This window comes from Coregonus lavaretus, assembly GCF_964263955.1.
Source record: "Coregonus lavaretus genome assembly, chromosome: 34".
Classification (NCBI taxonomy): domain Eukaryota; kingdom Metazoa; phylum Chordata; class Actinopteri; order Salmoniformes; family Salmonidae; genus Coregonus; species Coregonus lavaretus.
This window is the reverse complement of record NC_140021.1, coordinates 32,020,516-32,042,320: the sequence shown is the minus strand read 5'-3', so window position 1 is coordinate 32,042,320 and position 21,805 is coordinate 32,020,516. Positions and strand designations below refer to the sequence as shown.

Genomic DNA, 21,805 nt, shown 5'->3' with positions numbered 1-21,805 from the left:
CAGGCCCAGCCAATCAGAATTTCAAAATCAGTTTTTCCCCTCAAAAGGGCTTTATTACAGACAGAAATGCTCCTCAGTTTCATCAGCTGTCCGGGTGACTTGTCTCAGACGATCCCACAGGTGAAGAAGCCGGATGTGGAGGTCCTAGGCTGGCATGGTTACACATGGTCTGCATTGTGAGGCCGTTTGGACGTAATGCCAAATTCTCTAAAACAATGTTGGAGGCGGCTTATGGTTGAGAAATGAACACGAAATTCTCTGGCAACAATTCTGGTTTACATTCCTGCAGTCAGCATGCCAATTGCACGCTCCCTCAAAACTTGCAACATCTGTGGCATTATGTTTTGTGACAAAAATGCACATTTTAGAGTGGCCTTTTATTGTCACCAGCACAAGGTGCACCTGTGTAATGATCATGCTGTTTAATCAGCTTCTTGATATGCCACACCTGTCAGGTGGATGGATTATCTTGGCAAAGGAGAAATGTTCACTAACAGGGCTGTAAACACATTTCTGCACACTATTTTAGAGAAATAAGCAATTTGTTATTTAAACATTTTGGGATCTTTTATTTCAGCTCATGAAACATGGGACCAACACTTTACATGTTGCGTTTATATTTTTGTTCAGCATAGTTAGAAAGTTCAAACATTTATTTTATTGAAAAGACATGTATGTTTCTGGACGATGCACCATGCTGCCTTCTTGACAAAATGACAGAGCAGCGCAAATTACTGTTCGATTTGAGAAGGGCACGCCTCCCTTCCCCGCTTTCGCCCAGTGACGGGCTGGTGCCCTGCGGCTCAGCATTATCGAATCCACCCATTGCTTTTAAAATAGTGTTTTCAACTTACATATTTGACACACTTTGACAAATGATTACATTGTGCATGTTCATTTGTACAGTAATTATTATTCAGTATGTCCTCAACTGGGATTTGAACTCGCCTCTTGGTTCATGGCATACCGATCTTTCTGCTACGCCACCATGTCTGTCAGTTAACAGTTAATCTGACTATTCTCTCATTGATTTTATTTACTTATTTCACCAATTTTAGGGCTTTTTGTATAGTGGTCTAATATTGGTGGGGCATTTCACCCTGTTTTTAATTTTACTCCTGAATCACTATGATCAATTAAATAGTTTCTTGAGTGTACTTTATTGTATTTTATACACCTTTTTCTCCCCAATTGGTTGGTAGTTAGTCAGTCTTGTCCCATCACTGCAACTCCCGTACGGACTTGGGAGAGGCGACAGTCGAGAGCCATGCGTCCTCCGAAACACGACCCTGCCAAGCCGCACTGATTCTTCTTGACACACTGCTCACTTAACCCGGAAGCCAGCCGAACCAATGTGTCAGAAGAAACACTGTACAACTGACGACCAAAGTCAGCGTGCATGCACCCGGCCCACCACAAGGAGTCGCTAGAGCGCGATGGTACAAGGACATCCCGGCCGGCCAAACCCTCCCCTAACCCAGACGACGCGGGGCCAATTTTGCGCCACTTCATGGGTCTCCCGGTCACGGCCGGCTGCGACATAGCCTGGGATCGAACCTGGGTCTGTAGTAACGCCTCAAGCACTGCGATGCAATTTATATAGGGTGAATGCAAATCTCAGCTCTGTTAAAAATACACAAGAAAAACTATTTTATTGACCATAGTGATTCAGGAGTAATATTAAAACAGGGTTATATGCCCCTCCAACATTAGACAACTATACAAAAAGCCCTACAATTTATAAAATAAGTAGATCAAATAAATGATGAGAGAATAGTCAGATTAACTGACACAGACATGGTGGCGTAGCAGGAAGATAGGTGGCGTGTCCATAACGGCCTCAGCATGCTTCAGTTCGGCTGGTGCCTAGACGAGTTCTGATCGAGTGTGCTTGCATACTCCCTTAAAAGACCTTTGCTCAGAAAACAAGAAAAAAGCGGCAATAGTACTGTTTGTCCATTTTGAGACACGGTAACCTTCCTCAGAAAAGTCAGAATTCATCTAAGATAACTCAAGAAATCGGTCATTAATTTAGACGTTTTTTGCAGAGGAGATTTTAGTTAGATGTAAAATTGCTTGACTAAGATGTAGACTTAGGCTATCGACTTCGGCTAACGACTTCGGCTTGCCTCTAGAAATAAATTTCCCCCCTGAACAGCCGGAAAAAAAACCTTACTGAAGTCACAAAACAAACAAAAACGTCACAAAATGTCATCATAATACAGTACCAGTCAAAAGTTTGGACACATCTACTCATTCCAGGGTTTTTCTTTATTTGTACTATTTTCTACATTGTAGAATAATAGTGAAGACATCAAAACTATTAAATAACATATGGAATCATGTAGTAACCAAAAAAGTGTTAAACAAATCAAAATATATTTTATATTCTTCAAAGTAGCCACCCTTTGCTTTGATGACAGCTTTGCAGACTCTTGGCATTCTCTCAACCAGCTTCATGAGGTAGTCACCAGGAATGCATTTCAAATAACAGGTGTGCCTTGTTAAAAGTTAATTTGTGGAATTTCTTTCCTCCTTAATGCATTTGAGCCAATCAGTTGGGTTGTGACAAGGTAGGGTTGGTATACAGAAGATGGCCCTATCTGGTAAAAGACCATAAGCAAAGAGAAATGACAGTCCATCATTACTTTAAGACATGAAGGTCAATCAATCCGGAAAATTTCAAGAGCTTTGAAAGTTTCTTCAAGTGCAGTCGCAAAAACCATCAAGCGCTATGATGAAACTGGCTCTCATGAGGACCGCCACAGGAAAGGAAGACCCAGAGTTACCTCTGCTGCAGAGGATAAGTTCATTAAAATTAACAGCCTCAGAAATCGGCAATTAACTGCACTTCAGATTGCATCCCAAATAAATGCATCGCAGAGTTCAAGTAACAGACACATCTCAACATCAACTGTTCAGAGGAGACTGCGTGAATCAGGCCTTCATGGTTGAATTGCTGCAAAGAAACCACTACTAAAGGACACCAATAAGAAGAAGAGTCTTGCTTGGACCAAGAAACACAAGCAATGGACATTAGACCGGTGGAAATCTGTCCTTTGGTCTGATGAGTCCAAATTTGAGATTTTTGGTTCCAACCGCTGTGTCTTTGTGACGCAGAGTAGATAAACGGATCTCCGCATGTGTGGTTCCCACCGTGAAGCATGGAGGAGGAGGTGTGATGGTGTGGTGTTGCTTTGCTGGTGATACTGTCAGTTATTTATTTAGAATTCAAGGCACACTTAACCAGCATGGCTAACACAGCCTTCTCCATCTGTTTCGCGCTTAGTGGGACTATCATTTGTTTTTTAACAAGACAATGACCCAAAACACACCTCCAGGCTGTGTAAGGGCTATTTGACCAAGAAGGAGAGTGATGGAGTTCTGCACCAGATGACCTGGCCTCCACAATCACCAATTGAGATGGTTTGGGATGAGTTGGACCGCAGAGTGAAGGAAAAGCAGCCAACAAGTGCTCAGCATATGTGGGAACTCCTTCAAGACAGTTGGAAAAGCATTCCAGGTGACTACCTCATGAAGCTGGTTGAGAGAATGCCAAGAGTGTGCAAAGCTGCCAAGGCAAAGGGTGGCTACTTTGAATAATATAACATATATTTTGATTTGTTTAACACTTTTTTGGATACTACATGATTCCATGTTATTTCATAGTTTTGATGTCTTCACTATTATTCTACAATGTAGAAAATAGTAAAAATAAAGAAAATCCCTTGAATGAGTAGGTGTGTCCAAACATTTGACTGGTACTATATATGCACAAACTCTTCTGAACTGTTTCGGCTGGGAAGCATTTGGACGCCTTTAGGCTAGGGGAATTTACCTGCAAAAAAGCAGAGAACCATTCACACAGGAATCGTGGCTAGGAAAATGCAGGAATCATGGCTAGGTCTTTAGTTGGCTTTTAATTTGCTATGTTTTTTACCCCTACCCCTTTCAGATATATGAAAAAGCAGGTAAAAAGTAGCAGGTGTGGTAAATTAGTGGGATCTTTGTCTGTGTATGAAAGGGGTAAAAGCCCAATTAAATTGCCAAAATGATATTCCTGTCTATACAGAAATAAATACAATCATAAAAAATGGGCTACTACACCAGAAAGCATGATTTTGGCCACATATGATTAAAAAAAAGAGGCTGTGGATTGTTATAGATCGCATTGCCTACAGTCGGAAGGGCCCGCAGTTTTGCACGGCAAACAAGGCTCTATGCTGACCTTTTTTATAAGGAGCATGTGTTGAAAAATGCACACAAAGAAATGTAGGAACTGAATGAATGAATCAATTAAAAATACACTACATGGTACAAAAGTATGTGGACAACCCCTTCAAATTAGTGGATTCGGCTATTTTAGCCACATCCGTTGCTGACGGGTGTATAAAATGAAGCACACAGCCATTCAATCTCCATAGACAAACATTGGCAGTAGAACGGCCCGTACTGAAGAGCTCAGTGACTTCCAACGTGGCACCGTCATAGGATGCCACCTTTCCAAAAAGTCAGTTCGCCAAATGTCTGCCCTGCCAGAGCTGCCCTGGTCAACTGTAAGTGCTGCTATTGTGAAGTGGAAATGTCTAGGCGCAACAACATCTCAGCCGCGAAGTGGTAGGCTACACAAGCTCACAGAACAGGACCGCCGAGTGCTGAAGCGCGTAGCCCATAAAAATCGTCTGTCCACGGTTGCAACACTCACTACCGAGTTCCAAACTGCCTCTTTAAGCAACGCCAGCACAAGAACTGTACGTCGGGAGCTTCATGAAATGGGTTTCCATGGCTGAGCAGCCGCACACAATTTTAAGATCACCACCATGCACAATGCCAAGTGTCGGCTGGAGTAGTGTAAAGCTCGCCGCCATTGAACTCTGGAGTAGTGGAAACGCGTTCTCTGGATTGATGAATCACACTTCACCATCTGGCAGTCCTGACAGACGAATCTGGGTTTGGCAGATATCAAGAGAACGCTACCTGCACGAATGCATAGTGCGAACTGTAAAGTTTGGTGGGGGAGGAATAATGGTCTGGGGCTGTTTTTCATGGTGTGGGCTAGGCCCCTTAGTTCCAGTGAAGGGAAATCTTAATGCTACAGCATACAATGACATTCTAGACGATTCTGTTCTTCCAACTTTGTGGCAACAGTGATGGAAGGCCCTTTCCTGTTTCAGCATAACAATGCCCCTGTGTACAAAGCGAGGTCCATACAGAAATGGTTTGTAGAGATCGGTGTGGAAGAACTTGACTAGCCTGCCCAGAGCCCTGACCCAGAGCCCTGCCCAGAACACCTTTGGGATGAATTGGAATGCCGACTGTGAGCCAGGCCTAATTGCCCAACATCAGTGCCCAACCTCACTAATGCTCTGGTGGCTGAATGGAAGCAAGTCCCCGCAGCAATGTTCCAACATCTAGTGGAAAGCCTTCCCAGAAGAGTGGAGGCTGTAATAGCAGCAAAGGGGGGACCAACTCCATATTAATGCCCATGACTTTGGCCATGTAGTGTATGAAGGAATAAAGCTAGAATCGTACATTTTTCTAGGTGCACTGGGTATCCAAAATAAAAATTCCAGGTCGCACAGCAAAATATTTAGGTGCATATGCAAAAAAAATGGTCGCACTGTATAGCCCTGGCGACAAATACGAAATAGCCAATGATTGTTGAGTTGCGACTGTCAGTGAAAAGTAGAGGCACAGCCAGGCATTAGGGCTGGGAATTGCCAGGGACCTCACAATACGATGTTATCATGATACTTAGGTTCCGTTGCGATATGTATTGCGATTCTAAGTATTCTGTTGAGAATCGATATTGTGCTTTTTATTGCGATTCGATTTGCTAAACATATTGCTCACCATATGTCTGCTGCAGAGGGACGAGCCATGAGAAAACAAGTTCGAAATCTAATTGGCTCATTATTTAAAAAGAAAATGGAGACCAAGCTATGGAGTTTTGGTGCCGGGTACAGCAAACTATCGCAAAAATTATATTTAAATATTGTCAAAACGATACGATAGTTAAAAATAATATCCCGATATGTAACTATTGATTCCCCCCCATCACTACCAGGCATATCGCAATATTTCAAACACAATCGCAGGAAAACAGTTTGGAAAGCAAATATTGCTATGGTCCTCTGTAGCTCAGCTGGTAGAGCACGGCGCTTGGTAGTGGGTTCGATCCCCGGGACCACCCATACACAAAAAAAAAAAAAATATGCACACATGACTAAGTCGCTTTGGATAAAAGCGTCTGCTAAATGGCATATTATTATTATTATTATTATTATTATTATTATTATTATTATTATTATTATTATTATAAATAGCTATTGCTGTAAAGAGAAGACAATGAAAAGAGTAATCTGTCTTTTAGTTATCATAATCCCCCCCCCCATCAATCTACACACAATACCCCATAATGACAAAGCAAAAACAGGTTTTTAGATTTTTTTTAGCAAATTTATAATAATGATATCACATTTACATAAGTATGCAGACCCTTTACTCAGTACTTTGTTGAAGCACCTTTGGCAGTGATTACAGCCTCAAGTCTTCTTGGGTATGACGCTACAAGCTTGGCACACCTGTATTTGGGGAGTTTCTCCCATTCTTCTCTGCAGATCCTCTCAAGCTCTATCAGGTTGGATGGGGAACGTCGCTGCACAGCTATTTTCAGGTCTCCAGAGATGTTTGATCGGGTTCAAGTCCGGGCTCTGGCTGGGCCACTCAAGGACATTCAGAGACTTGTCCCGAAGCCACTCCTGCATTGTCTTGGCTGTGTGCTTAGGGTCATTGTCCTGTTGGAAGGTGAACCTTCGCCCCAGTCTGAGGTCCTGAGCGCTCTAGAGCAGGTTTTCATCAAGGATCTTTCCCTCAATCCTGACTAGTCTCCATGTCTCTGCTGCTGAAAAACATCCCCACAGCATGATGCTGCCACCACCATGCTTCACCATAGGGATGGTGCCAGGTTTCCTCCAGTTATGACGCTTGGCGTTAGGCCAAAGACTTCAATATTGGTTTCATCAGACCAAATAATCTTGTTTCTCATGGTCTGAGAGTCCTTTAGGTGCCTTTTGGCAAACTCCAAGCGGGCTGTCATGTGCCTTTTACTGAGGAGTGGCTTTTGTCTGGCCACTACCATAAAGGCCTTATTGGTGGAGTGCTGCAGAGATGGTTGTCCTTCTGGAAGGTTCTTCCATCTCCACAAAGGAATTCTGGAGCTCTGTCAGAGTGACCATTGGGTTCTTGGTCACCTCCCTGACCAAGGCCCTTCTCCCCCGATTGTTCAGTTTGGCCGGGCGGTCAGCTCTAGGAAGAGTCTTATATAGACCGGTGTGTGCCTTTCCAAATCATGTTCAATCAATTGAATTTACCCCAGGTGGACTCCAAGTTGTAGAAACATCTGAATGATGATCAATGGAAACCGGATGCCCCTGAGTTCAATTTCGAGTCTCATAGCAAAGGGTCTGAATACTTATGTAAATATGTTTTTTCTGTTTTAATTTTTAATAAATGTGCAAGAAAATCTAAACCTGTTTTCGCTTTGTCATTATTGGGTATTGTGTGTAGATTGATGAGGAAAAAAACTAATTTAATCAATTTTAGAATACGGCTGTAACGTAAGAAAGTGGAAAAAGTCAAGGGGTGTGAATACTTTCCGAAGGCACTGTATATGCATAGAGATAGTAATGGTGTCTTTTTGTAGGCACTAACACCACCATGGTTCATTGGACAAAGCTTATGGGGAAATTAATTGATTTTTTGGGGGGGTTTTGGATAAACGTAGAAAATAAGGTGTGTGGTAAACATGCTTAGGAGATATTATATGTTTTGTTCTAGGAGGTAATCGGCTAACGTCACTTTTTGTGAATTGAAACGTTTATGTAATTTTAAAGCATAAATGTTTCATAATTAATAAAGATCATGTTAACGGACTGATATTATCTCTTGGAACAAAAAGTATAAGATATCCTAAGCGTTTGTTAACCTCTGACCTTATTTTTGGCGTTTATCCAAAAAACCCTATTCTTTCCTCGTTCTTTTTCCCCATAGGGATGGCTTAACAAACCAGAGGTAACTCATTTCCAGCTTTTAGGACTTCAAACTGGCGAGCTCCATTGTGATATCTAGAGCAGTGAATGTAAACTAAAAAGCCCTTGAATTGTAGTAGGGATCTAGGACGGTGAGCAATAGAGGTCCACTATAACTGGGAAAGAAGAGTAGCTTTTCGTTGAATAAGTGGTGACTGATTTAATCATTAGTAGATGTATTGATCTACTTGTGCATATCTGTGGCTTCTGAAAAGGCCATAATGCACACAGAACTTAAGCCCAGTTCAGTGGAGATCTTATGAATATCATTCCTATGCCACAGCCCCACACCAGTGACCCACAGCACCCATTCAGTCCCAGTCATATGACAGATGACACTCCTACTCATACTAGCTGGTATTCTTGCCTAGTCCTAGTGGGCAGTAGGAGTCCAAGCTTGGGTCTCAGAAGAGGTTAGGATGCGTACGTAATGGCCGTGTGAGCGGATACAAATGGTACCCAGCTCCCTTCTATGGAAAGAGGCAGCTGTGGATGCTCTCTGGAGGCAAAGCTAAATGGAAATAATGTCTAATTCAGTTGTTAAGGATCACGACAGGGTATAAAGGAGAACTGTTTTTAGCATAGAAATATAATGAATAGATTGGGCTTGGAGTTTGGAACCTGGCAATTTGACTGGTAAACTCATGGGTACACTCGCAATGACTGCCTGGTAATGTAGAATGTTAATTCAAATTATGCTAACTGATGTTGCTCATGCAATGGAATGTATTTTTCGTATTGTCAGTTATTAAACTAATCACAGCACAGATTGATCGGTACACTTCCTGCTTTTACTTCCTGCTTTTACTTCCTGCTTTTCTCCTATGGGTACACTGGCAATTGCCGCAAGTCCACCCATTATGCCATCATTAACTTGAATGGGGACGCCCGTTCTATTCATTCTATTTATATGGGTTTTTACATCCTGGCTGATCATATTTCCACACACATGCAGATTTTGTTACAATATTTTAGAAAAATTCAACTGGTAAAGGTTAATTTTGAGAGTATGAATGTATGTATGAATGAATATATGATTAAAAACAATAACCTATTAGGGTGTGGTGCTTGGCTGTGTAGGCTACCTGTAATAATGCAATTATAAGGTACTATGACTTCTGCTGGCATTTTAAAACCATTCCAAATTACAACAAATGTGTTATGATATGTTTTGATCAAGACCTCTTTAAGACTTGAATGTCAATTTCAGACTCTGTAACATCCATAATGGAGGGTGAAAGGTCCGTGTATGTTTTGGCCAAGTGTTTTCCCCCCCAAAAAACAAAAGAAAAACCGCTAACGTCAAAACGGACCGTTTTAAACAAAAAACATTAATAACAGAAAAACTGTTTTAGTTATTTAGTTTTTTTGCATACAGTGAGGGAAAAAAGTATTTGATCCCCTGCTGATTTTGTACATTTGCCCACTGACAAAGAACTGATCAGTCTATAATTTTAATGGTAGGTTTATTTGAACAGTGAGAGACAGAATAACAACAAAAATATCCAGAATAACAACAATAATATCCAGAAAAACGCATGTCAAAAATGTGATAAATTGATTTGCATTTTAATGAGGGAAATAAGTATTTGACCCCTCTGCAAAACATGACTTAGTACTTGGTGGCAAAACCCTTGTTGGCAATCACAGAGGTCAGACGTTTCTTGTAGTTGGCCACCAGGTTTGCACACATCTCAGGAAGGATTTTGTCCCACGCCTCTTTGCAGATCTTCTCCAAGTCATTAAGGTTTCGAGCCTGATGTTTGGCAACTCGAACCTTCAGCTCCCTCCACAGATTTTCTATGGGATTAAGGTCTGGAGACTGGCTAGGCCACTCCAGGACCTTAATGTGCTTCTTCTTGAGCCACTCCTTTATTGCCTTGGCCGTGTGTTTTGGGTCCTTGTCATGCTGGAATACCCATCCACGACCCATTTTCAATGCCCTGGCTGAGGGAAGGAGGTTCACACCCAAGATTTGACGGTACATGGTCCCGTCCATCGTCCCTTTGATGCGGTGAAGTTGTCCTGTCCCCTTAGCAGAAAAACACCCCCAATGCATAATGTTTCCACCTCCATGTTTGACGGTGGGGATGGTGTTCTTGGGGTCATAGGCAGCATTCCTTCTCCTCCAAACACGGCGAGTTGAGTTGATGCCAAAAAGCTCAATTTTGGTCTAATCTGACCACAACACTTTCACCCAGTTCTCCTCTGAATCATTCAGATGTTCATTGGCAAACTTCAGACGGACATGTATATGTGCTTTCTTGAGCAGGGGGACCTTGCGGGCGCTGCAGGATTTCAGTCCTTCACGGCGTAGTGTGTTACCAATTGTTTTCTTGGTGACTATGGTCCCAGCTGCCTTGAGATCATTGACAAGATCCACCCGTGTAGTTCTGGGCTGATTCCTCACCGTTCTCATGATCATTGCAACTCCACGAGGTGAGATCTGGCATGGAGCCCCAGGCCGAGGGAGATTGACAGGTCTTTTGTGTTTCTTCCATTTGCAAATAATCGCACCAACTGTTCTCGCCTTCTCACCAAGCTGCTTGGCAGTGGTCTTGTAGCCCATTCCAGCCTTGTGTAGGTCCACAATCTTGTCCCTGACATCCTCGGAGAGCTCTTTGGTCTTGGCCATGGTGGAGAGTTTGGAATCTGATTGCTTCTGTGTGCTCCTAATCTCAGCTCATTACCTGTATAAAAGACACCTGGGAGCCAGAAATCTTTCTGATTGAGAGGGGGTCAAATACTTATTTCCCTCATTAAAATGCAAATCAATTTATAACATTTTTGACATGCGTTTTTCTGGATTTTGTTGTTGTTATTCTGTCTCTCACTGTTCAAATAAACCTACCATAAAAATTATAGACTGATCATTTCTTTGTCAGTGGGCAAACGTACAAAATCAGCAGGGGATCAAATACTTTTTTCCCTCACTGTATGGCCAATATACCACGGCTAAGGGCTGTTCTTACGCTAGACGCAATGCGGAGTGCCTGGCTACAGCCCTTAGCCGTGGTACAGCATATTGGCCATATACCACAAACCCCCAAGGTGCCTTATTGCTTTTATAAACTGCTTACCAATGTAAATAGAGCAGTAAAAATACATGTTTTGTCATACCCGCTCTATACGGTCTGATATTCCACAGATGTCAGCCAATCAGCATTCAGGGCTTGAACCACCCAGTTTATAATTGTAAATAAATCCTGTTTGCGCATGTGCGTAACTGATAAATCCGACAGGAGAGTTTGAGTGATAAAAGTTGGACAGAGGATCTCAATCTCTGTGCAAGAAACACTTGGACGAACTTCAAAAAACAAATGTTTGGCTATTTTCTGGCAATTGTACTGTTATTATGCGCCAGATGTTAAGACTACAAACCGTTATAAATGGCTCATTTGCTAGATTGACTTATTATTTCAATAGGCATAGGTTACTGACTAAAATCTGGGTTTATAATTGCAATTCAACTTTGCCATGGTTTGCTGAGCTAGATGCGGGTAGCCTATAGCCCCTTTCTAGGCCAACATCTCATTTCAGGGAAAAGTCCACAATGAAACTGACCATGATCACAATTGGTAACATCTAATTAATTAACTAAACATGGCCATTAATAATTGCATAATAATACTAGGCTACAACAACAAACTGAAGTTATAGGCTATATATTAAATCCGTTTGGCAGCTCCAGGTAGGCTACACAAGTGGCACAAATTGATTTGCAATGACTCCAGTGATATCTTAATGTAAACACATTTATTGTATCAAATGGTAGGCTACAGTAGCCTACAATGGCATAGAAATGAATAGCCTACTTGATGGCCAACAGATGCAAATGTGTCATTCTCCACATTTAACGTCAGTTTATTGTGGACTTCTTCCCCATAACAGAAGCACACGAGGGAGTTCCATAACTTCCATTTCAAATTTCCGCTCGCGCAACGCTCGAGACCCAAGAATTGAGCATGCTTAAAACCCTTCGTTTCATAAGGTTTTCCATAAGAAAAGTCGACATTCGAATACAGTTTACTTTAAACCACCTCAGAGTGAATTTATCTAAAGCGCTCTAGTGCACCTAAAGTTGTTTTCCAGTGCTTTGTCGCCATTACAGTGCTGAAATAGCAGCTGAATCTTCTGATTACATGGACAAGGTGGACCTGATCAGTAATCCTAGATCAGCAATACTACTCTAAGACCCTTTGTGAATACAGGCCTAGATCTTCCCTAAATGTTAGGCATGTGAGTGAGTACGTGGCAGCCAGGGGAAGAGGGCCGGGCAGGGAGAGGAGTGTACTGCAGGTGTGTGTGTGTGTGTGTGTGTGTGGTGGCCAGTCATTTGTTGCTCGTCTCTGTAGCCTCAGGCCATTGGCTCTTAATCTGAATCTCTCAATAGCAACACCAGCAGAGCTACAGTATTCTGAAATGACACCTCTTTAGAAATGATCATCTGCGATGCTCAGATTACCAGATTAACTAGGGAGCTAGGATATGTCAGGTAGCTAACCATTTACAGTAACAGGAGTTCATTAATAGGTCAAAAAACACTAACATTGTTGTGACTATATTCAATCTAAAATAGAAATGGAGAAATATCACTTTTGGCATTAATAGATTAATTAATAGCTATTAATAAATGCATTAATAGATAGTAGATTAATATAATTAAGTTAGAAGGATGATATTTCTATTTTGAAGGGACAGGAAGTGTTGGCTGTGCATTCGGCCATTGACAGGCATTCCACAATTAACACCATCCACTTGTGAAAATCGAAATATGAAGTTGTTTTGTTTATATGCAAAATAGGAGAACCAAAAATCGAGCAAGACTTACAAACTCAGACTTTTGCTAATATGTTCAGTCTCCCAAAAAACGTTGTCCATCCATAACGCTTCTTATTTGCTTTATTTCTCCAACAACTGATCTACTGCTTTTATAAAGCTAGCCAGTTGGCTTCACATTCACAGTTCTCCTGATTTGAACTCAATTGACCAAAGTTACCTCGCTAACTCCTCAAACCTGATTCGGGGTATACCCCTCAAGCTAGTGCGTACTGGTATGAATGATGGTTGTATGATGATGAGCCTTGGGGCTAATACGTTCTCACTCTTTCCCATCCATTCCCTTGGCCTTTTGGTCCTTGGCAGGCTCTAAACCGGGGTTTAGCAGGCTTTAAAGAGGATGCGGTTGAGATGCTGGCCAGCTACGGGCTGGCCTATTCGCTAATGAAGTTCTTCACTGGGCCCATGAGTGACTTCAAGAACGTGGGTCTGGTGTTTGTCAACAGCAAGAGGGACCGGGGCAAGGCTGTGCTTTGCATGGCGGTAGCAGGCACTATAGCGTTAATCCTTCATGTTGTCATAGGTGAGGCTTAAACATGGTTGTTTTGTCCCAATCCATGACATTTAATAGTAACTAACTACTAGTATTTATTCTTATTCATTCCAAGTGATTATTTTAAATCCAGTGATATGTCAGTTGTAAACTGCTTTAAGTTGAGCTTTTACATTTTTAAAATTAAGAGGCCAACCTACTAGTGTTTTTGTATTATTTCAAAAGATTCAAATGGAGTTAGCGGTGTCATCTCCTCAGTCCTTATATTCTGCTTCTCTCCCCCCCTCTAGCTCAGTCAGACCTAGGCTACTACATTATCAATAAGCTCCACCATGTGGATGACTCCGTGGGCAACAAGACCAGGAGGGCTTTCCTCTACCTGGCAGCTTTCCCACTGCTGGACGCCATGGTGAGTACTGAGTAGAGTATCCGGCTTGATTCAAGTCTCTGTCCCAAATGGCACCCTATTCACAATATACAGTGCATTCGGAAAGTATTCAGACCTCTTCCCTTTTTCCACATTTTTTGTTACGTTACAGCCTTATTCTAAAATGGATTAAATAAATAAAAATCCTCATCAATCTACACACAATACCCCATAATGACAAAGCGAAAACAGGTTTTTAGAAATGTTTGCAAATTTAGTCAAACTAAAAAACAAATACCTTATTTACAGAACTATTCAGACCCTTTGCTATGAGACTCAAAATTGAGCTCAGGTGCATCCTGTTTCCATTGATCATCCTGTGTTAAATTCAATTGATTGGACATGATTTGGAAAGGCACACACCTGTCTATATAAGTTCCCACAGTTGACAGTGCATGCCGGAGCAAAAACCAAGCCATGAGGTCGAAGGAATTGTCCGTAAAGCTCTGAGACAGGATTGTGTCGAGGCACAGATTTGGGGAAGGGTACCAGCATTGAAGGTCCCCAAGAACACAGTGGCCTCCATCATTCTTAAATGGAAGAAGTTTGGAACCATCAAGACTCTTCCTAGAGCTGGCCACCCGGGAGAAGGACCTTGGTCAGGGAGGTGACCAAGAACCCGATGGTCACTCTGACAGAGCTCCAGAGTTCCTCTGTGGAGATGGGAGAACCTTCCAGAAGGACAACCATCTCTGCAGCACTCCACCGATCAGGTCTTTATGGTAGTGGCCAGACGGATGCCACTCTTCAGTAAAAGGCACATGAGAGCCCACTTGGAGTTTGCCAAAAGGCACCTAAAGGACTCTGACCAGGAGAAACAAGATTCTCTGAACTGATGAAACCAGGATTTAACTCTTTGGCCTGAATGCCAAGTGTCACGTCTGGAGGAAACCTGGCACCATCCCTACGGTGAAGCATGGTGGTGGCAGCATCATGCTGTGGGGATGTTTTTCAGCGGCAGGGACTGGGAGACTAGTAAGGACCAACCTGACAGCGCTTGAGAGGATCTGCAGATTAGAATGGGAGAAACTCCCCAAATGCAGGTATGCCAAGCTTGTAGCGTCATACCCAAGAAGTCTCTAGGCTGTAATTGCTGCCAAAAGTGCTTCAACAAAGAGTAAAGTGTCTGAATACTTATGTAAATGTGATATTTGGAAACATTTCTAAAAACCTGTTTTTACTTTGTCATTATGGGCTATTGTGTGTAGATTGAGGGAATAAAGCAATTTAATCAATTTTAGAATAAGGCTGTAACGTAACAAAAAATGTGGTGAAAGTCAAGGGGTCTGAATACTTTACGAATGCACTGTAGTGCACTAATTTGAACCAGATCCCTATGGGCCATGGTCAAAAGTAGTGCATTATGTAGGGAAAAGGGTGCCATTTGGGAAGTAGACCAGCTCTTTCATGACCCAAAGCATGGCTAGCCAGAGAGCCATAATCATGGCAGATAGAACCTTAAAAACACCTCAAAAAATGATGTATCATCCTCTGCACATCATGCTGGTCTTAAAACGGACGCATGCCTGTCCTTGTATTTCAATGACCGCATGTCGACACATTTCAATGTGAGCCTTTGGCTTTTTTTTTACAAACCAGACAAGAACTTGGTGTGCTACAATTCTTGGGAGGAGAAGCAACAATTGTCTCGTTGTTAATTTTTGTATTTTAGGCTTGGATCCATGCTGGAATCCTCCTCAAGCACAAATACAGCGTCATCGTAGGCTCTGCCTCCATCTCTGATGTCATCACCCAGGTACTCAACAGATTGCTTCCTTGTTGTTCACTAATCCCCATTACAGTGAAGATGGGTCCTTGTAGCCAAAACAATCATGCAATTCACCTCAAAAGTGGACTTGGCAGTATGCTCTGCTCCGATAGGTTGTGAGAGTGACGTGGTCCTCGGAGTGTTTCTGACTGTGGCCCCTCTGTGGCAGATTGTGTTTGTGTCCATCCTGCTGCACAGTAACCTGCCGTGTATGGAGCCCCTTCTCATCCCCATCCTCTCCCTGTACATGGGAGCTCTGGTGCGCTTCACCATCGTGGGCCTGGGCTACTACTACAACATCCACAACAACATCCCAGACTCCAGTGGAGTTGACGTGGGGGTACGCTGTTTCCTTCGTCACCTAACTGGGACCTTTTTAAGAGTTCAACATGTCGTTTATTTAACGCTAGAACCGCTGGGGCTTTCAGTCGATAAGTATCCGCTAAAGTAGTGGTTCCCAAACTGTGTTGCAGCCGAGACATTTGTGGTGCATTGCATGATAATACATTTGAGGGAATGGGGGAAAAAATGCTTTCAGTGTAAACTTAACGACTAAAACCAAATGGAACGTTTTTTTTAAAATTATGGACCTTTTATATTTTTTAATAATAGCCTATAATCTTTTAGAACCTATAATGAACAAAATAAAAGCTAGACAATCAGGCCCCCATTTCATTTTGCTATGTTTGAGCATAAGAACACCACATTTCCCATGTCAAAATGCGTAGAAATGCAGGAAATTAGCTTAGAAACTGCTAAATTGGTGGGTGTGGCTCGGTCTTCGTCAGAAAATCTTAGACCTTTCTCTTGGCCGCAGAGACACAATTTTGTAGTTTTAAAGCTTAATTTCCTGCAATTGTACATATTTTGCCATGGGGCGGAGAGACATTTTTACAATTTTAAAGCTAGTTTCCTATAATTCTACACATTGTCATGGGACTTAGAGAAAGAATTGCAGTTTAAAAGCTAATTTCCTGCAATTCTACACATTTTACCATGTGGTTGAGAGTGTGCAGTTTAAAGCAAATTTCCTGTAGTTCTACAAACTTTGCCATGGTTTATGGCGTGTTCTTATGCTATCTGAGTGACTCAAACATTATGCCAAAGTCATTATAGAATTTTTGTCTAGTTTTTATTTTATTTACAGCTCCATTATCTTTTCTACAGAATGTTTTCAGAATCTCCATGATCTTTTCTACGTTTTTATTTTTTATTTTTTTTACCGTAAACGTTTTACCATCCTGAAAACGAATAATATTTTACTAACTCAAATAAGTCTCTTATTTTTTTGGGAGTGGCGGCAACGATTTAGGCCAGGGGTGTCAAACTCATTCCATGGAGGGCCTAGTGTCTGCAGGTTTTTCCTTTCAATTAAGCCATAGACAACCAGGTGTAGGGAGTTCCTTACTAATTAGTGAGCTTAGTTCATCCAAGGGAGGAGAGAACCCGCAGCCTTTAGGTCCTCTGTGGAATGAGTTTGACACCTGTGATTCAGGGGAAAGACTACGTCAATATTCTAACAGTCGAATAAATACATTCCATATATGCTATCGGAAGAATAATCATTTGGTTGTGTTTTATGAAGGCCTTAGGTAACAGAATAAGATAACTTATTTGAAAGAAAATGTATTTCAAACGAACAGAATAGCATATTTTAAGTTGTATTATGTTAGTACTTTGCTTAGTAGCCTAAGCAATGCTCCCACAGTGTGGTTATTCTTGGAAAAAGGGATATTTTGAAATAGAGCTCACCTCTTGAATTTTGAGTTATTTGACAAAGGTCAGTGTCTTTAGAAAGTGCAGAATCTGCTGTTTCTGATATTATATAGAAATCAAAATGTCTTACCTGCGTGTGACTGGAGGAGGATTTGAAAAAGTGATGCTCCTTTCCCTACTTCTGTTAGTGCTGAGCTGCACCATCTCTTCATGTACAATTTGACAATGAAGTGGTAATGCCCTCGAAGCCGGTGTTTGGAGGATATATTGGCACGGGTGTTTTTCGTGCCAATATATCCTCCAAACACCAGCTTCGAGGGCATTATTACTTTTATACAACGGATTACCAACATATTCAAATAATGATTGACATATTTTCATTCAGTGTTATTTTTAGGAATTTATTCATACTATTTCATCCTTCCACGAGATATTGTCCCGACACAAATTTAGGGTTGCTACCCAAGTCGGCTGGTCGTTCGTTCTATCGGTTCGGTTGCCAGAGACGCGACCCAGTTAAGTATTGTTAAGTTGCGTCAATTCAAATCTGGTATTAGGAACAAAAGAGGTCAACACGACTTCTAAGATATACTAGTATTTTAATTAATGCAAAACCTTCAATGGTAAATATGATGTTCGTATATACGGGTCCACTGAAATACCACGCAGGGCACTCAGAGAACTAATCCATTGTTACAGGTTCTTCTTCAAATACTCTGACAGAGATATTTCCCACTCCCTGCTGGCCAATCAGAGTAGAGACTGAGCGTGGTTTAGACTTACTCAGCCTATCCGTTGGCGCACCGGCTGGTCCCAGTCCCTTGGCGCTCCACCGTTGCACACTGTTGCCAGGCATAAGTTTTTATCATAACAACCTGTAGAGTCAGCACTTTTTTGCAGTACCCATGTCCTTGGACGGTTCACAGATCACAAAGAAGCAGTGTAGTCTAGTATTTTGAGACACAAGTTCTTATCTCATCCTACCCCCTAACGTTCCTCACATGAATCACAGCCTGTTATGTGAAACAATTTATATCAGTATAGTACAAACCTATGCTTATCATTAATGCATTCCTTCTAAGCTATTCATCACATACAGATCCAATTATGAGAAAATAGAACCCCACAGTATTTTTGTTCTAACTCTATGGACGCGACCCAGTCATTTGTTGGAAATGTTCCGTTGCCATGATGGCAGGCAACGTTCTTATCCCTTGCTTGCTAGTTAGCCAACTTTGGCTAATACAGTCACGTCAAACAGTGCAGCCAGAATAACAGCAAAGTAGCTGCATTTGCGTTTGTTTAAGCTGTTTGAGTGATTTCATTTGGGGGGGGAGATACATCAATAACAATGAGCTAATGATGTGTGATTTTGCCTGGCATAGAACATTTGCTCTCGCGCCAGGCCACTGTTCAGAAGAGCTAGCCATCTACCCAGCTAACACACTCACTTCAAACTGAAGCTGGAATGACCGCAAACTAGCTGCATTTCGTCTTTTTCTATTGACATTTCTTTGTATAAATCCATACAAATTATGCTGATTCATGATTTCAACTGGCTGAGAAAAGCTGCCAGCCTGTCTGTCTCGTCCCGACTCCCGTCACGTTCATTACCATAGGACAGGTGGATATCGAATTTCAATATTGAAACAATGTTGCAAATGGTGGCGAGACAGACAGCAAGGTTATTACAAATCTCCGATGTTGAAAACCAAATGCTAGTCTTAACGAAATGGGAGATGATGTCTAGATGCTTTTTAAAGTGTATATCTAGTATATAAATTGCCTGGCTGGGCTGATGAGACAGTGGATTGTGCAGTCAGATGGAACAGAGTAAATAGGCATTTCAACGTCATAGATTTAGCCCGTGGCAACTTGTGGAATAGACACCGTCTGAATGCAGTTTTAACCAATCAGCATCAAGGATTAGACCCACCTGTTGTATAATTGATAATATTGTCACCCATCATACTTGTCATTGTAATCTTGTTGTTAGGCTAACTTAGTTTAGGTGTAGTTTCAATGGACCATCAGCTGCGCAGGCTGACTAGCATCGTTCACTTCCCCTTGCTCATCAACTCACCCATTCTCTAAACAATTGTAAAGGATGAATTGCATCAACAAATATTTGTGGGAATATAGCCATGAACAGATATACAGTAGCCTAAAAACAAGGATATGTTTTGTATTATTCTTAAGGCCTACTGCAACACATGGCATATTTTCTTTAGCCTTACAATAAAAACATCACAATGTAATACATTTTATTAAATTGTTTTTGTAGTTTTGAGTAGTAATAGAGTTATCGTAAGTAATACAGTCCCGTAACAGCTTCTTTTTACAAAGTAAAACATAGAATATCAACCCACAAGGGGCGCGGTCAAATTATTTGCCATAAACATGAGTGCCAATGCTTAATAAATGGTGCATAATACAAATGTAAAGAATTAATTGCATAAGGAAATAGTCATGAAAATATATGAAAACAAGAGTAATATATTTACTGCATCTCAGTGCTAGAGGCGTCACTACAGACCCTGGTTTGATTCCAGGCTGTATCACAATCCGGCCGTGATTGGGAGTCCCATAGGGGACAATTGGCCCAGCGTCGTCCGGGTTTGGCCTGGGTAGGCCGTCATTGTAAATAAAATATCGGACCCTGTATTGTCGGATTTGAATCTTGCCGATGGGAGATTACATACCATTTCCAGCCTTTCGTAATAAAATAATTAGACTGGCCACAATTTTTCATTTCACTATTGTTTTAAATGAATTCACACTCCCTCCTTATCATTCAGGTAATTCAAATTAAATTGTGAAGTAACGTGCACAATTTCAGTTTCTATTACCCATCCATCCATTTACGTCATTCATTGAGTGAGGAGACGCATTAGCGCCTGGCTGGGTACCAATGTCCTACAGCGCATTTGTCTTTGCCCGTTAAGGTAGGAATAGGTGTGAAAAAACAGGTAAACAGGCTTTAAAAAACGTTTCTGTTTGTGATTGTTTTTAAATCGGACAACTGACCAATGTAAAACACATATGTAGGAAAAGTAAGGGAAGGAGCAGGATGTAGCTTTTTTTTTGGTGGGCAGATTATAATTTTTTAACATTTACAAAATCGAACGTCAGTGGCCGTTGGCCTATGGCGGTTCTATTGTTAATCTTGGTCTTCTAAAACTGTCTTTGATGCAGTTGCAGGACAATTAGGTCAATGGCCCCTATTTTATCTAGTAATCAGTACCACTGCTCTCATGTATGGGAAGGAGCTAGAGCTAGAAATCCAAAGGCACCCAGATTGAACATATCCTTGTTTTCCCCTCTCATTTTGCTTTTCTTTGCAGGGAGATGTCACCATCAGGAAGATGTTGAGTTTCTGGTGGCCTCTGGCCCTCATCCTGGCTACCCAGCGGATCAGCAGGCCCATCGTCAACCTCTTTGTGTCCCGGGACCTCAATGGGAGCAGCGCAGCCACTGAGGTTAGTTTGAAGCCTACTCAGTCCACTCATCGATAATACCCCCATTTAGCTCAGTCCCACTCACTGTAATTGGGCAGCTGCCAACCGCCTTTACCAGAGGGGTATACTACGAATAAAGCTAGATCTACTCAGGGTTTTCTAAAGCTAACCAGCTTCAATTAGCTTCACATTCCAGCTCAGGCTTCATCCGTACTATGACGGTGGACATTGCTTGTCTGCCTGACGCTAACTCTAGCAGGCCTGTAACTGTGCGTGCATGTCGCACGTGGCTAGTCGAACACTGAACTCTTCATTGAGACAATGCTGAAATATCAATCCATGGGCAAGTCAGTGCCACTTTTTGTGCCGAAATCGAAATGAAGGAAAAGTTATCTTTCAAATTGTAGCCCAAGGCACTTGTCCAGGACCTCCATACCAGGCGGTGTCAGAGGAAGGCCCCAAAAATTGTCCGACTCCAGCCACCCAAGCCATACTGTTCAAATAAAATAAAAAAGGTCAAATGCTTCGTAAACAACAGGTGTAGACTAACAGTGAAATGCTTACTTACGGGGCCTTCCCAACAATGCAGAGAAAGACAATTTAGAAATAATAGAAAAAGTTAAACACGTAATAATAAATACACAATGAGTAACGATAACTTGGCTATATACACGGGTACCGAGTCGATGTGCAGGGGTACCAGGTAATTAAGGTAGACACACTATATAGACAAAATAATTTGTGGACACCCCTTCAAATGAGTGTATTCCGCTATATCAGCCACACCCGTTGCTGACAGGTGTGTAAAATTGAGCACACACCCATGCAATCTCCATAGACAAACATTGGCAGTAGAAGGGCCTTACAGAAGAGCTCAGTGACTTTCAACGTGGCACCGTTATAGGATGCCACCTTTCCATCAAGTCAGTTCGTCAAATGTCTACCCTGCTAGAGCTGCCCCGGTCAACTGTAAGTGCTGTTATTGTGAAGTGGAAACGTCTAGGAGCAAGAACG

General features: G+C 41.8%; 1 protein-coding gene across 1 annotated transcript in view; it reads left to right on the top strand.

Moving 5' to 3' along the window:
- The window catches only part of LOC311109123 (progressive ankylosis protein homolog B-like), a gene marked incomplete at both ends in the record, with an annotated part of 38,929 nt that overhangs the window by 981 nt on the left and 16,143 nt on the right, over positions 1 to 21,805 (top strand). The window contains 5 exons of the mRNA XM_084151934.1: positions 13,236 to 13,452; positions 13,713 to 13,831; positions 15,522 to 15,605; positions 15,787 to 15,957; positions 20,678 to 20,812. Of these exons, the coding sequence (XP_084008060.1) occupies positions 13,236 to 13,452; positions 13,713 to 13,831; positions 15,522 to 15,605; positions 15,787 to 15,957; positions 20,678 to 20,812 (726 nt within the window). The remainder of the gene's footprint in view (positions 1 to 13,235; positions 13,453 to 13,712; positions 13,832 to 15,521; positions 15,606 to 15,786; positions 15,958 to 20,677; positions 20,813 to 21,805) is intronic.